The following is a 16847-nucleotide window of genomic DNA, read 5'->3' on the forward strand; positions in this document are numbered from 1 at the left end:
GTTTAAAAACATTTCAATTATAATTAAACTCTAACTAACTCTCAACTATTACTGTAACTTTTCACAGGCCATTTTACTGGGTTTATTCATCAGTTTGTACATTTGTTCAGTTAACCTTAACTTCCAGGAGCTCAGTGTGAACTACTGAGATTCCAGTTGGTTTGAGTTGAAGTTAGTTTGTCGACAGTCGGCAGACGTGGACTGCACACAAATGGATTTTTTTTAATCACACATAGTGTTAGGCCAAAAGGAGAGATTTACAATTCTGGTAAACCATTGTTAGAAGGCTCCAATCACAGGGCATACATTGTGGGAAAAGATCATCACTGTGGTATTCCATTGTGTGGCAATCACACAAAGCCCCGAATTAGGAATTACCATACCTTGTAAACACTTTCACAGCCAACTTTTGCCACCCCCCTCCCTCTCGTCAGTGCAAGGAATGTACGCGATCCTATTCAAGAGGTGCCTAGGGTGAAACAGGTCCCCTTCAAAAATCATGAACCGACCAGGAGCGGCTAAATGCTTTGCTGTCCACCAGAGGCCAGCTAGGAGGTTCTTGCCTGTTGTCACATAGAGATCAAGTGTCATGTCAAAAGTCCTTGTTTCATTTGTCTACCTGTTAGTGTAAGTTGGCATGTACTGTATCCATCTTTTTATGGTCTTCAATTCTCGTTTTCTTGGACCTGTTGGTAGTTCTCTGAACGGTTTTATGTTTAGCTTGTTGGTTTCCTTCCACGACAACACCATGTGTAGATTTTCCAACCAGCACTTGTTGACTGAGTAGGCTTTTGAAACTAGTGTGATATTGACTCATAGATTTTTCTCTCACAGATCAGGTTATATTTCACGCGGGGCAACAACGGCGACATGGACAAGCGATCCCCGAACTTGGAGGATAGTATGAGCCCCTGCGGCAGCTCCAACGACCTACTGGAGACTGAGTCGTGGGAGTCCGAAGACGAGGCTTGCGAGGACTGGGAGGATGGCACGGTGACATACGTATGATGACGGCCCCCCGCCGCCTCCTAGGCTTGGTGCCCGACCTTCTCCGTGTGAAAAGAAAAAAAAAAAATTCCACCATCTGTTCACCCTCCTGCATTTTGTGTATGAGACGTTGTGTGCTGCCTGGGTTCCTCTGTGAGGGCGCCGGACTGCTCAGTCGGAGCTGATGAGTGCCAGCCACAATCTCATTGCGGCCTCGATGTGGCCCGTGGATTGTGTGGGCTGGGAACCGATCCGGTTGGCCAAGAGGGAAGTGGTATTGTTTGGGACCACGACAGAGGTCCCTACAGGGAAAAAAGGTCATTCTGATGTCAGTGCACTGTCTCTGAGCGTATTGTAATCTGGACAGTGGCTTCAGAGTTGTCTAGCGCCCTCAGGGAGGCAGCGGGCCGCGTTGAAAGACGTCAGTCAATCACGTTTTTCTCAGATCAGTAAGGAGAAGCAGCAGAGCTGGTATTTGGACAGGCACAGAAAGGATTGCTATTGTTTGTAAATGTTTATATCTATATCATGATACAGTACTTTAATAATTGAATTTGAAGCAGCTGTTAGCTTCTGTGACTCTACTCTCCCTGTTCCCTTCACACTCCCCCCCCCCTCCCCTTTCTCCCGTTACACATGCACCCATGCTGGCAGGCACATGCACATACGTTACATACTCAGTGTGGACATTCCTTTGTTTTCAGGCAGTTAACCATATGCTGCCGGGGAGCCTGGTTTCGTGCACGTGGGCTTTATACACGAAACCGTGGAGCCCGAAACCAGACAGAAGAGCTAGGCCTTATAACAAAAGACCGTACTCGAAACATAAGTCCGAGCTGCTGGGAATTGTTAACATTTTTTCAGTTGTCAAAAGAGGAGGAAATCCATCGTTGTTTTGAAAGATTATACCACTGTTTGTGGTATTCAGCATGAGCGGATTACCACCGGGGACAAAACGCTCCAGCATCCCAGTGATGAGCAATACAATACCACTGCATGCTAATCTGGCTTCTGTAAAAAAGATGCCAGCGGCACACTGTGCCAGTTTGGGGAACAAAAAAACTTCCGTAACACTGCACAATCTGGGCTCTTTTTACCAAACGGCAAACCTGGCTGAAATACTCGGGCATCAATAGTTATTGTCTGTCAGATTAGAGTAGCCACCAGACAGTCATTCGTGTGGGTGTAAACGTCCAGTAAATGAAGTTATGATTTTTTTAAAGAATTTTGACAACTGAAAATATCCTGGTTTTATGCCATGCAACTTCAAATTCCTCCCGGCAGCAAGTGGTTAAGAAAATTAAGTGAAAATACTCATTTTCTTGAACTGGGAACACTGTTTTCTGCAGTTGTTTTGTAAAAGGTTCCCGTGACTGTTCCTCTTCCATTTATGGCATATAAACCTAACCCCAAAATGCCTCTAAATGTCTTTTTCAGAGAAGAGGAAACGTTCTGTGAACATGGGTATGTCCACAGAACGTCTTCCCTTCCTGCATCATGTGGACATCTTTTTTTCACAAGTCCACGCTAGGTATGCAAGGTAATAGCGCGCGCACACACTAGCCATAACTAATTCTGCAGTTTCCAGGAGGGATGGCATTCCTTCTTTTTTTTTTTTAACAGTACACCCATTTCAGACATAGCCGTTTTGGACGTTGGCCTTCCCTTTGGCAACCTCAGTCAGATGATGATAGCTTCATCAGTCTTGACCTTGTATTACTTCTGAAAAGTTTAACCACCTTTTTTTTTTCAACTTATTTTTAATCAGTGAGACTTTCGGTATGAGTGGGTCCCAAGCTTGGCAAGCAGGTGTGCAAATCTCCTTGAATCGTTTTTATTTCTGGGGAAAAAAATATATCACAGTTTTTGGAACTTCTTGTCTTTTTGTAATGAATTCCTGGTTTCACATTTGGGCAATGGACAGAGCTATCGCACTGATCCAGGTCCACAAACTGGAGAAACATACTGCAGTTGCGTAGGAAAGACTTTGACCCTGGAGATACTTTTTCTCTTCTACCAGTTTTCAAAGAAGTCTTGGATTTTACACAGATTTGAAATCAAGCTCTGCGGCCCTGACTTACAATAAAAGAAAAGTGTCCTTTCAAAATTCCAAGTACGGCATGTTTCTTTGGAGAACTGTCTGAGGACCTCACTTTCAATCCTCAACATGTCTTTATCACTGTCATGTCAAATTTATGTGGACTGCTCAAGTAAAGGACATGGGTTGCCTAGTCCTTTTCCAAGACGTTATGATCGATAATGAACTGCTCTAGCACGTAGGCAACCTTTATTGGAGGAGGTCCACGCCAGTGTTGTAGCCGTGCCCATCGCAAGCCCCTGTAAGTCCATCACAGGTCCCTGTAAATCTTCGTAAGTCCGTCACAAGTCATTCGGTCTTGAGCCAGTTCACAAGATATTTAAATTACTTTGACAAAAGTATTCTTTTGTCAGTGTTCCTCCTGTTACTCGTGACCAGTCTTGTGAAGAAATCTGTGACTGGACTTGTGATGGACTCATCTACGCCACTAATCTCCTCATATGAAGGCGAGTTCTGACCAAAATCTATGTGCGTGTGTCTGTGTGTGCCACAGGGAATGTCATTGGTTCACAAGGCTTCCCTGCTCAGCTCTTCTCCAATTAGAAGGCTCGTTACTTTAACCACTGTGCACCCTGCAATGCAATGGTCGTGATATAGCATATGAAAGCCTCTACCATATTGAAACAGAAATTAGTATGTTAGACACTTGTTCATAGAGGAAAATGTACATTTCTTGCACCTTAAGCCCTAGTTTTTTATATTTTAAAAGGAGTTTATTGTTGCATGTGAATACTTATGTAAAACTAAATTAATGCTGAATGGAGGACATAAACCCGAGCGTGCAGTTACCACATTTTCTCCATTTTGTCTACAGTCAGCGGTTCAGAGGGGCAAAGAGGTCAAAGTTCAAATTCCACAACCTCCACCCCTCAAAAAAAGTAAAAGGGGAAAAAAAGCATTACCGCACAGTGCTTTGTGAACTATACTTTTTTTCTGGTTTTAAACTGCATAACATGGCTGGGGTCAAGGATGCATACAGAAGTTGTACTGAACAGCCCCCCCCCCGCCAACCTTGACCGAAAACAGGGTTTCACGACGCTAGTTTCTGTCCTCCCAACGTTCCACGGCAAGGCCGTGCCCAATATCTCTTGCGCAGAGGAAGGGACGGGTGTTCACAGCGGCGTGGGGAAACTGTGGAAATTGCACTGGATTTGTGTCCCCACCAAAAACACGTCAGGGAATGTACATGTGAACACGTAAAAGGAGCTTAATACAAAAAAAAGTCGTACTGTGTCATGGCCGAGAGGAGCACAGGTGTACGAGTTGAGAATTAAGACAAGAGAAACTAGCAACAAATTGCCAAAGGATTTTAAGTATCACCATTGTTATTATAAGTGTGTTTTTACATTATTGAGGAAAAGGAAAACAGTAAACAGTGTCAGTAACGAGTATAGTCATTTGTGAACTGAGTAGTTCTCTGGGGGTTTTATAAATTCACCAACACTTCCTTCCATCGTAGCAAGTACTTGTGTTATGAAATTTGAGGATACCAGTGATGTATCTGCTGCACCAGACATACCCAAAGGGGCGTTAAATTTTACAGTGGAGTGTGTCCTCTGGAACAGGGTTACGTTGGTTGTTTGACTGTTTTGGGGGTTTTTTGTAGTGCGATCCATGTAGGGAAAGGGAGCGGACGTATGTAGACTGCCCCATCGGAAATCTTCAAGCATGTCCGTGGCGAGTTGAATACACGGCTTGCTACCTGCTACTGGGGAGTTGGTGTCGGGTGCAGGTTTAGTGGATGTTTGGTTGGTTGAATATGGACCCCATCACTCCAATTTACCTGAAATTTCACAGTTGTTACATTTTTATCTCTAAATCATTAACCCCTCGAGAAAAAAAAAATTCTGTGGAAATGGAATTCTTGAAAATTAAACAAATGAAATTTTGAAAATTTACAGAATCGACCCATTCTCTTTAGAACTGTCCTGGACATTTTTGGTCCATAAGTACATCCAGATTGAGACACACTCTAGAAATGTAAGCGATCAACTGAATTTGAAAGGCAGACTCTGTGACAGTTTTAACTAGCTTTTTTTGCAGACGGCCTGCATACTCACTATGCGGACGTTGCAGAGTGTGGAAAAGGCTGACTCTGTAACAGGACTTCAGCTGAAAATACTCTGCCTAAAAGGAGAAAAGTAGGACCACACCTGTAGTCGTATCACCGCATTGTACTTTATCAGGTTGTATAAAGATTAGTACAGCTGGTAGGCACAAAGGGATTCACAGGGGGGGGTCCATCCCAACCCTACCCCCAGTCAGGTGCTGTTCATGGTCAGTACTGTGTGACCCGTGAATAATGGGCAGAATTGGTGCTGTGTAGATCCGTTGGAGGTCAAGATTAACGTTCACTTCAGGAACCACTCCTGTAATGTATCGTCCCAGCTAATGTCCAAACTAAGCTTCCATCTCTCAACATTTTTTTTTTCTGAACACTGGTTGGCACATGGACTTGGCCATTATTCTGGCTAGCTTCCTTGGCAATCAGTGCTCAGGTACCAGTCTGTGAGTGCCCAGGTCAGTGGACGTTGAGGTCGTTCAGGCTTCCTGGAGCACAGTGTTCGTTGTTCCTGAGGTGGCAGTGAGACTGTAGTAAAGTTCGTAACTCTGCCTTTGTAAAATAACTCGACCTTGCTCACAGTTCTAGAGATGTCCATCAAGTCATGTTCAGTAGAGAGAGAGAAAAAAAGAAAAAAAAGGTGCAAAGCCTCGATTGTGTGGTATCAAAGACAGACATGCATTGATCACGATCGCGATTACCGTAAGCCGGATACCATTCCTTCACTGAACGTGATCTATAGACTTCACACGTCTGGTTGTTAGTCCCCAGACTATACCTACAGGGGAAAAACAAATACCATCAGGGACTAGGTTGATACTGTTCACGTTGCAATCCCCTCATAATTACAAGTTACTATTGTACATTTTGTCTTTTTTTTTTTTTTTAGTCTCAAAAGATTTTGACTTTACGCAGTTGATGTGTAGTTGTTAGACACGTCGATTAGAGTGGATATAGATGTATTTTTGGAGGAAAATTGAAGTATAAAAGTACATTTTGCCACATATTCGTCCACTGCACCTTTTACACTTGTGGAGCAAGATATAGTCTAGTAATCTGATGTACAAACAAGGAGGACACTGCAGTGTAGTTTGTGTGGGATATCTGTAACATAGAATATATGTATAATTATGTACATAAACACTGTAGGCACATTATATGGGGGTGAACACTCCAAAGGTTATATATAGACTGTGGTTGACCAAAACAAAAGACAAAAAAAAACCAACGCCCATGTTTTTCAGTATTTTTCTGAAATGTTAGGACTTAAGCTTTCTTTTTATTGCAGATTGTGTAACACAAAGTTTGTATGTTATTTGGGTTGGTTTGTATGGTAAGGCTTGGTGTCAGTGTTTGTGTGAAAGCAATGTGACCAAGTTAGCGTAAAAAAAAGTACAACTTTGACAGAGCAACTCTGGAGTTACAGCCAAACCTTACACCAGTCCAGGACTGATGTCATGACCACTAAAATAGTATGACTTAAATTATGTATTTATCGCTTAAATTTGCGACCTTCTTTTTTCTATATTTTACCGCAAGTGTATCAAAATATTTGAGCAAGGTACTTAACAGAAGATCGTACAGTTGTAAGTTTAATCTGTATCAGGGTAAATGCCTGAATTCTCCTCCCCCAAAGTGTTTTGGTTTTTTTTTGCAGCAACTGTATCACACTCAGAAGTTTGTTTCATAGAAGGCACGTTAAGTTGATTTGCATAAACACTCAGTCTGTTTAGGCAATATTTTTGAAGCCCAATTTCATGACCTTGTTTTTTTTGGGGGGGGGTTAACTCTACGCAGTTTGATGATGCACTTGTAGCATATCAAAGTCACAAGAAAGTGTTACAATGTCCAATTTTGCTAAGTTGTGTTAAACACGACAGTGGACTAGGACGTTCATCACGTATTTGTTTCACTGTTATCCATGGCATTTTATTTGCCCCACCCCCCCAAAAAACACTTATTTGGGTAAACTGAAGATACTTCGTCATTTTGTAAATCTGGTGTTTTGAAAATTCTTATTATTGATCCATAGATGTTGGTGTACACGAATGGCTATGGGCTTGTTTGTTTCACATGGATCTGGATTGCGATCAGTGATCCCAGGGCTGGGTTCACGCTGTCCATTTGGCGGGTTCTGGTGTCAGTGAACCGACAGATCCACTTGAAATGCCCCCCCCCCCCCGTGAGCAATGCAGTCCTGCATCAGAGGGCTGCTCATTTCAAATGTACCAAAGGTGTAATTTGACATAGGACTACATACTTCATAATTATGGAGCTAGCACTGTGCTGCTGAATGCTTTATTCGTACGTATCATGTCGAATATGCCAAGATTTTGTTGCAGGTCTAACGTTGAAATTGTTCACACGGCTAAGTTTGGCTCAAGAGAGATATATAGATATATATTTTTCCCTGCATTGCCAGGGTTGTGTTAGTATCTCTGGTGCTGTTGCACCCCTACGACACGGTTGGAGATTGGCTATTTTATAATTGCCCAGCGTCTGTGTTGGGAGTGAATGGTGGCATTTATCAGCTTTCTGGACTTAACAAGACCATAAGAAATACACTGGATCGTATCTGGTTCACCACTTGTTAAACACTCGGTATACCCATTGTGTATTTGAAACAGTAGGCAGATGGTGAATGGAACAGATCGGTAATGGTAAAAAAAATAGCCAATGAGAGTGCCTTGGAAGATCATGAATATGTATAAGTTATGGTAATTTGAAGGGATGCACCCTGGTAAAGTAGTAATCCAACATTCCCAACTTATTGGTTCCACTTACAGAGGTATTTCACGTGACGTAACGTAACAAGCGTACCATATCCATGGAGGCACGTGCATTTTCAAGTCTGCGTATTTCTATTATTTCATGTATGCAAACATCATGTGACTGAACATCCTCTTAAAGAGCCAGCATGGTCAGTATTGCATAAAACAGAGCTTCGGAGCAAATTTGCACTGAAAATTCTCCCCAAGTTCAACGTAAATGAGGGTAATTCATAGTATTAACGAAAAGAGTGTTTGGATAACAAGGTCATTGGGCTAGCCACTACGGTGGTCAGTGTCACATAAGGGCATACCAAGGGGCAAAATAGGCATGGTTATAGATTGTGGCTGCCACCTTGACAGGCGGGTTTAAATTGATTGGACCAGTGGTTGGCAAATCTGTAGAGGATTCCAGTGACGCTTCACTAGACATTTTCCGTGGCCCCCTTTGGTGGCTGTTGAAACATTGTATTGTTTTCTGTGCAGAGCGATTCCGTACAGTAGTTATCACGATGCTTACCACCATTTGCTGGGGCCTCTGTAAATTACCAGTGACAGCGTTACCATGGTCACTGGATCCATCAGTAAGGAGGTTGCACATGTACATAGCAGGGTTTTCTCACTGAAGGATCCAGTGTGCCAACACCATTAAAAATCGAGAGCTGGAGGTGGGCAGAAGTTGGTGGGTTATGGCCAGGAACTGTGGTAGAACTGTTTCATTGAGATAGAGTGACCGCAGATTACCCAACAGCGCCATGGCAAGAGCCTGGGTCAGAAAGAGCAGTAGCTAAGCATTCAAACGACTACTTCAGAGAAAAAGAAAATCCATATAACAGGTTTGCTAGTACCCGCAACATGTGCTGCAACTGATTAGTCCAAAACTTTGATTTCTAATTTTAGTCCTGTTCGGGTAGTAAATAGGCTGCTAATTAAGAACTGCACCGGTGTCTTACGCTCAACACTGTCGTGGCACCTTTTGTTTCACCCACCTCAATGGGCAGAATTTTGGGTAATCTGATAGAGAGAACCCATTTTGTGAACTTACTGACGTCACGAGAAGTCAGGCCCCTTGAATCTTTCAGATCCCACTGTGATGATAACTGATTTATACATGTGTGCACTAACTCCCAGACCCCCTGTTCTTGTCGTTATGATGTGCTGTACATAATGATGGTGTATTAATGAAGCCCAGAAACCACAGCCACCTGTGAAGAATTAAAAAACGAAGAAAGGTTTATTTTGGTCACAAGTTGTCTGCGTCTGGCGCCGGTAAAATTTCTGTTTGCTTTCTTTGAGGTTGATTTTCTTATGTGTCTGAGCACTTATACTGTGATTCGACAACCAGAATTAGAAGCCATTACTGCGGCGGTGCAACGTTAGTGGACAGGTGGTACGCGCGCCTCTTTGACCAATAAGATGTCGTGATTTGCCAAGTGCATGCTCACGTCAAGCTGAAAAATGTGCGTGCGAGTGCAGCGCCACTGCAGTTGTGACGTCGAATCGGATTCATCTATAGGATAATCACTTGTATGAGTGAGGATTGTTTAGGACAAGACACTATTTGGACAACACAATGGCAGATGAACTTCAAAGTCATAACTAGCAACTCTTAATTACAAATCTGAAATTTTAAATTTCAGGAGCCAAGTATTGTAATCTCTCAACCACGGCATGATCAGATGTCATCAGCATTTCACAGATTTCAAGAATTTCATTACATGATTGATCCCTACTCCGTTACCTGCTGCTTCATCTTCAAATGTAAGAAACAATTTCTTACAACATGTAAATGTTTTCAACTTCCACTAAATGAGCCTTCACTTAAATAAAATCCATCCCGTGCTCGTCAGCTGAATTGTTGGCAGGGTTTTAAAACCATTTTAATTCTACAATGAAAATTCGCACTGCTAGGAATAGGACATGTAACATCTTGAAATGAAAGCACAAAACGCTTTGCCTAAAAGTTGGAGAATGATTAATATGTTCCACATCTCAATTGAAAATGACTTAGAAAAAAAAGCGCACAAGTTCCGTAAAGTTTTAAATGAAAAGAAATAATGGGGAAAACTGAGAAAATCTGTACCGGCTAGTTAATCTACAGATACATGTTTTTGCCTCCAGAAAATGTCATAAGGTGCAAAATGATACGCACAACTATTTACAAACTCGAGGAATTCTGCAATGGACATGTTCCCCATCTGACCAAAAAATATTGTAACTTTCAGTAGTTGACCAAAAAAACTAATGCTAACTATTAAGTTGCAAGTTCACAAGTAATCAATCTGAAGTTGACTTGGGCGACTCGCACTACCAACACCGTCAACTGTCGGCAACACACATGTAGCATTCACTGCTGACGTACTTTACAGAGTCAATTTTTGTGTATGGCCATTCACAGCATGACCAGATGGCTTCCGACTAATCTCGCAAACGCAATCAGATGTGTCTGAGGCAGTCCCATGGATGCAAGCTAGGAGTATTCTGAAAGTGTGGCAAGTTGTAAGCGCGCCGACAGTTTGAACGGAACACAGTGCTTGCATGTGACCCAAGCAATCGCATCATTGCTTCTAATTGTCTCCAGATAACGCGATGGATTATAAATTAATACGTACATCTACTGATGTCATGTATTCCTCACTTGAAATATCCTGAGGTAAAAATGCCTCAACTCGAAGAAAGCCACCATCTCGCAGAAAGAATCTGCACCAAAACTACCGATTCCATTGGCGTGGATTTTTAAAAAAAAGGTGCTCAAGAAAGGGAACAAACTTCTGATGACTAGGGAAGGATTCTAGTCACTGTCAAACTTGATGGAATTGACGGCAGTCGAGATCTGTCCACCTTTGTAGCTGCCCCGCTTCTTCTTGGTCTTCTCGTGCCTGAAGGCCTTTCCCCGGACTACTTTCAGGTCTTTGTTGGCCTTGTCGCCCCACGAGCCTCTCGCACCTTTCTGAATTTTAAGAAAAAAAAGTATTGAAAATGTATCTATTCACAGCGTGACCTTACAACTGACAACTTAAACCCAGTGTATACAGAGCGTTTACGGGGAGGGGGGGGTTAGTATAGCAGCTCTTTCCTCGCTTTGCACCAATGAGGCTCGGGTTTGAGTCCAGGCTTGGCCCAGGCTTTAAGTGCATTTGGTTTCCAGTCCATGCTCGCTCTCGCAGGTTTTCTTCGGGTACTCCGGTTTCCTCCTGTCCCTAAAACTGGACCATCTTCCTAACTCCGTAATGTGATGCCAATTAACAAAGGTTAGGAATAAACGTATAGTTATTGGTGCAAACTGCTTGAGTAGCTGAAAGCGCTATTAAACAAGGAACAAAAAGAACAGAAGCATTTACAGCTAGACAGGTTCATTCACAGGTAAGTAAAACTTTAGTCATTCCGAGTGTAGAATTGTACAGCTTGGAGCATTCACGACTACTTCTGGTTTCACTGAGCAGACATGCAATAAATGGTGTGACTGATGGCCAAAATACAAAGTGCTTAAAAAATGCCGACACGTTTGCAGAATTGGGTTTGCGGAGTGAGTCTTTCAGTCTTTCACCTCTGCGGCTTGGGTTTTGAGTTCCCGGGCTGGTCCACGTGCAGATTGGGTTTCCAGTCCCTACACAATTCTGTGGATTTCACAAAGAATATTCTTTGGGGTTTCCCTCCCACCTCTAAAAAACTAACTTCTTCTCATTGACTCCTCTCTGCAGGTTTCGTCAGGCTGGCGAGCTACGGCGCCCGGGCCGCTTTTGAGGAATCCTTAGTGTCATTGCCAGAAGTGTTCATTAACGATTTTCCTTACTGCACTGGAAAAAGTGAGTACGTCCGTATTCCCAGATGTGGATTACGCTAAAGGTGTCGTGAAACAACGGGCTCAACTTGTTTTCAGTGCAGCACAGAAATTTGATTTTACTCCTGCCAGCACTGGAGTGTAAAATATTCAGTGGAGATCTGTATGCGCTACCTTTGCCTCAAAAGAGTTGTCCTTCAGTCTTGGGTCAATCCGGTGGTCCTCTTCTCGGACTCGTCGGAACGGTTCAGATTTTTTCTGCACAGAATTATATTGGGTGAGAAAATGAACCACAACGTAAGTACACTGACCAAAAATGTAGGCGTTATCAAGTCCATTACAATACCACACTTGAAGGTCAAAGGTTGGATGGGAGAAGTCTTGAGAGGCACAGAGTTCAAAGGTCAGGATCACCGGCTTCATTGCATGCCTACATGTATAAATGTTTAACCCCTATGGATCCACTCGGGTGTGTGAAAAAAGTGGAACTTTATAAAATGCATAAGGGGTGCTCTGAACATAAAATTCGTCAGTGGCAAGCTACAAAGATGTGGTGAGTCTTGCAACGTGAAATAACCTGAAATTATACACAAAAGGTTGGAAGGAGTAATTCATAATTGCACATGCAGGTGCACAGTGGGGCACAGAGAAAGAATTTGGGTACAAATAGTATAGCCATGTGATCAGGAAAATTTCCGACAATTCCTTCGCCATGTGAAGCGCACCAGGGAGTACCGTTCAGAGCACCCACGCCACTTTTCTCTGATGTTTGAGACTTGTACAAAAAGCAAGAAAACATTAACGGTAAACTCACTGCTCTGGGCAGAGTTGCAGGGCTCTGTTTCTTCTTGGACTGGGCCAGTGCGGTGTTGGCCGGCAGGGTCTGGTTGACTGGCTTGGAGTCGTCATCTTCGTCATCACTGTCCTCGCTCGAGGAGGAAGAGGATGATTTGGAAGGCCTCTTCTATAGGCGGGAAAACATGAGTGGAAAAGTGTACGGGGAACAAGTCACCCGTCAGGAATTGCTTTCTGCAAGAGGGTTTTACCGACATGGTTTTTACCCTTTTGGGCAGCACTGTCCACCAACTTGTATCATTTCTTTAAAAAGCTTGGCTCAACTATGGGCTTGTTACAAGGAACGTGGAGTTTAAACTGACCTAACTCAGGGAATCCTATCATAGAACAAATGTACGGAGGAGCATGCTGGCATGCCACTTGTTTGACCTGAGTTTGACCTTTCACTATGATTTTGCCCAACAGGGCTATTTGTAACTTGAGAGGGCATGGGTGAAAATCATAAAAAAAAAAAGATTCAGTTTTGTAAAAAAGCTCTCTGGTGATGCGGCGACTTTTCCTCTAGTGATACTCACTTTTGTCAACACTTTTTTCATCACCATTTTCTCGTTCTCGCTCTCTGAGCTCGACTCGTCAGAGCTGCTTTCGCTGCTGTCTTTCTTGCTGGTCTTTGACGCCTGCTTGGGTGTGGTCTTCCCATTGGTAGCCTTCTGCTCTGTCTGACTCACTGTGATCTTCTTTGTCTCAGTTTCGCTTTCTGAGCTGGAATCATCCGAACCTGAGGTATCATCTGAGCTTGAGGAATCGCCTTTACTATTGACAGCCATCGGTGTTGCTTTTTTTGCAGAGGCTTTTGGAGTTTGTGGTGTGGCAGTTGGTTTGTTCTCAGCGTCATCATCAGAGCTGTCATCGGAACTGCCCGAGTCGCTGCTTGAACTTGCAGCTGCCTTCTGTGTTTTTGCAGCCTGCAGTTTGGAATTCTGAGCTGGTTTTGTAGTCAGTTGTTTCTTGGTCTCGGATTCACCCTCATCCTCGTCGGAACTTGAATCTTCTGAGCTATCACTTGAGCTCGCTGCTTTCTTATGTGCCTCTGAAGTTTTCTTCTGAGAACTCTGCATTGCTTTGGGTGTAGTCGAAGCTGGCTTTTTGGCCTCCGACTCACTATCAGAGCTTGAATCCTCTGAACTAGAATCCTCGGAGCTCGAGGAATCTTTTGGGGGCTTAGCAGCAGGGGGCTTTGCTGGCTGCTTGGCTGGCATGGACTTCGCAGCTGGCTTTGCCAAAGCTGGCTTCTTTTTAGCGGGACTTTCCTCTTCTTCTGAACTATCACTGTCACTACTCTCCTCAGAACTGGACGGGGTGTTCTTCTTGGCAACCTGTGCAGATTTAGGTGGTTGAACCTTTGAGGGAGGGGCAACGGATTTCTTGGGTCCTGCATCACTGTCCGAGTCCGACTCAGAGCTGGAGTCTTCGGAACTTGAGGTAGCTTCCCTGGCCTTGGCTACTTGGGTTGATGGCTTTGGGGCTAATGGCTTGCTGACTGAGGTAGGTTTCTTTGGGACATCTTCATCAGATCCAGAACTTGAGTCTTCCGAGCTTGACGACACCTCTTTAGCCTTCAGGGCCGCTTTGGAATCCTGTTTAGCTGCCGGTTTGGCATTTACTTTGGGGGCTGGTTTGCCTGCTGACTTTTTGGGCATATCATCTTCATCACTCTCCGACTCGGAGCTTGAACCCTCTGAGCTTGAGGACTCTTTGGCTGTTTTGGCTTGTACTTTACTTGGTGCTGGTGTTGACTGTGCAACTGGTTTAGAGACAGTTTTCAATTTTTCATCTTCACTGTCTGATTCAGAACTAGAGTCTTCGGAGCTCGATGAATCCTCTTTTTTAGCTGAAGACTTGGCAGGCATTTTAGCTGCTCCTGTTTTAGCCTGTACTTTACTAGGTGTAAGTGCTGATTTAGGTATTGGCTTAGCAGCAGGTTTTGACGTTTCATCTTCACTGTCTGATTCAGAACTAGAGTCTTCGGAGCTTGATGAATCCTCTTTTTTAGCTGAAGACTTGGCAGGCATTTTAGCTGCTCCTGTTTTAGCCTGTACTTTACTAGGTGTAAGTGCTGATTTAGGTATTGGCTTAGCAGCAGGTTTTAACGTTTCATCTTCACTGTCTGATTCAGAACTAGAGTCTTCAGAGCTTGATGAATCCTGTTTTTTAGCTTGGGTGTTAGCTGGTGATTTTGCTGTCGCTGGTGACTTTGCTGTTGGTTTGACTGCGGCAGTCTGCTTTGAGAGCTTCTCTGTTTCTGATTCAGAGCTGGACTCTTCAGAGCTCGATTCCTCTGAACTTGAGGACTGTGTCTTGGTTTTGGGGGCCGGCTGTGCTTTGGGAGACTTTGCCTGGGTTTGGGGAGTTGACAAAGGCTTCCTGGCTGGCTTTTTTGGTTCATCATCGCTGTCGTCTGAGCTCGAGCTGTCATCACTGCTGCTTTCTGGTTTCTTTGGTGCTGGTAGAGTCGCTTTTTTGCCCTTCGGAGTCTGAGTTTCCTTCTTTATGGCTGCTTTGGGTTGTTCCTCCTCGCTGTCGCTCTCAGAGCTGCATGAACTACCATTACCGTTTTGCAAAGGCGTCCCTTTAGCAGAAGTCTTAGCAGCTGGCTTTGTGCTTTTTGCCAGTGTTGGCTTCTCATCCTCGTCCGAGCTGGAGCTTTCAGATTCCGAGCTGCTGGATGCAGCCTTGACCTGCTTCTTGGCAGCTTTCTGTGGTGTTGTTTTGCCCACGGCCACTTTCTTAGCCTGGGGCTTCTTGACTTGTTTGCTCTCGCCCTCGCTTTCGCTGCTGCTGGAACTCTCACTACTGGTCTCTTTCTTCCGCTTGGTTCCTGTCCCTGGTAGTGCTTTCACCTTCTTAGGAGCCTGACTCGGCATCTTCACCTTTTGGGCTGATTTTTTGGCCGCTGCCGTTTCTGATGTTTTGGCAGGTGTTTTCTTTGTTTGTGCTGGTGTCTTCACAGCTGGTTTAGCAGGCATCTTGTCTTCTTTCTTTGCAGTTACTTTAGGTGTTTTCACAACTGCTTCCTCACCCTTGCGCTGTTTCTTTGAGGCTGTGGGTGGTGTGTCGTCAGGCTTGGCTTTGCGTTTGACTGCCCCAGTTGGAGAGGCCATCTCATAGGTATTAAGGATCTGAATTAGGTCGGGATCCTCTGATTTTGGTGCACATATTGGCTGAGAGTGAAAGAAAGAAAAATAATCACAAGTTTTGACAACATATCAACACAGCAGTGTCAAAAATATTAACTCTCTGACATGCCTGTAATATGTGTTCACACTAATATTTGAGTTCCATTGATTGTTTAAAAACAAAATCCACAAACTAAAGAGCAACATTTTTAGAGATTGGGCAAGCTACGGTTCTAAAATTGACATGACTTGAGGAAATCTTACAGCAGGCATGCATTGATTTAAACTTATAATTTATATTTGGCAATCATATAACTTAATAATTGTAATCATTTTATCATTGATGACAAAACATGCCCAGGCATTAATATCCAAGTTTACAAAACGATTGGGTACAGCCTACAAGTTTAAAAAATCTTTGCCCAGTTCAACACACCATGACTCTTTAAGAAAATGGTGACAAACCTGAAGACTGTCACCAAAGACCAAAACATGAACAGAAGTCTGTTAAGTCCCAGGCAGGCCATCGTGATCACGTCGTCATGCAGCACAAGCAATGACAAAATTCAATTGCCAATCACGCCATCGACATGATCGAGGAATCGCACTAAAGTTAAGCATGCTCAGGTAAGGGCCTACATGACTTACCGATCCCGTCTCTTTCCGCAGAGCCTTTGCTGTTTTTGACAGCTTGTTCTGCGTCAGAAAACCATAGATGTACGAAAACAGTTTACTCGGAACAGCGGAACTCATCTTGAAGGAGTTTACTAAGTTGATGCAGATCAGATGTTGCCCAATTAGCTCGAAATACACGTGTTGAGTCGCACATGTAGCAAAATTAAAACCCAACGTGCAGTGGGTTGTTGCTTTGGCGCCCAATGGGGATAAATTGGCGATTCTGATTAACAAGAATCGATACTTAATATCTTTCATCCATAATTGTCAGTGGGAAATCGATAAGTTCAGGATAAAGATCAAGTGAAGTACAAGAAATATTGAAATCAGGTATGAAATAGAGAATCTGATCTTTTCTTATCATGCATGATTCGGTGGCGTTTAAGTTCAATGAATTATAATTTTACCACTAATGTATCGATTCCCACAAATGCAGCTCGAAACCCATTACCTTTGGCAGTATCTGTATTTCGCAATCATCGGCGCTTAACTACGCGATTTTTCC

General features: G+C 43.5%; 2 protein-coding genes across 2 annotated transcripts in view; one reads left to right on the forward strand and one right to left on the reverse strand.

Moving 5' to 3' along the window:
- LOC110973279 (phosphatidylinositol 3,4,5-trisphosphate 3-phosphatase and dual-specificity protein phosphatase PTEN-like) overlaps positions 1-7043 on the forward strand; it is a 45676-nt gene extending 38633 nt beyond the window's left edge. The window contains exon 9 of the mRNA XM_022223974.2: positions 835-7043. Within this exon, the coding sequence (XP_022079666.1) occupies positions 835-1008 (174 nt within the window). The 3' untranslated portion in view covers positions 1009-7043. The remainder of the gene's footprint in view (positions 1-834) is intronic.
- A 2723-nt stretch (positions 7044-9766) lies between these two features.
- Positions 9767-16545, reverse strand: LOC110973492 (uncharacterized). Its single transcript, XM_022224356.2, has 5 exons — positions 16316-16545; positions 13067-15712; positions 12511-12660; positions 11871-11954; positions 9767-10865 (listed from the first exon to the last, which is right to left on the reverse strand). Exons 1-5 carry the CDS (start codon positions 16418-16420, stop codon positions 10707-10709), a joined length of 3144 nt encoding a protein of 1047 aa, XP_022080048.2. The 5' UTR covers positions 16421-16545; the 3' UTR covers positions 9767-10706.
- Between the last annotated feature and the right edge of the window lie 302 nt (positions 16546-16847).

This window comes from Acanthaster planci, linkage group LG19, assembly GCF_054643075.1.
Source record: "Acanthaster planci isolate LZ-2023a linkage group LG19, COTS_SCS, whole genome shotgun sequence".
Lineage (NCBI taxonomy): Eukaryota > Metazoa > Echinodermata > Asteroidea > Valvatida > Acanthasteridae > Acanthaster > Acanthaster planci.

What these genes read in the sequence shown, in the direction of transcription:
- LOC110973492 (XM_022224356.2), bottom strand. Translation starts at nt 16,420, where the DNA reads ATGAGTTCCGCTGTTCCGAGTAAACTGTTTTCGTACATCTATGGTTTT. An exon ending in TGCGGAAAGAGACGGGATCG is followed by an intron (nt 15,713 to 16,315) that starts GTAAGTCATGTA and finishes TTTCACTCTCAG; the next exon opens with CCAATATGTGCACCAAAATC. An exon ending in TGAAAAAAGTGTTGACAAAA is followed by an intron (nt 12,661 to 13,066) that starts GTGAGTATCACT and finishes TCCCGCCTATAG; the next exon opens with AAGAGGCCTTCCAAATCATC.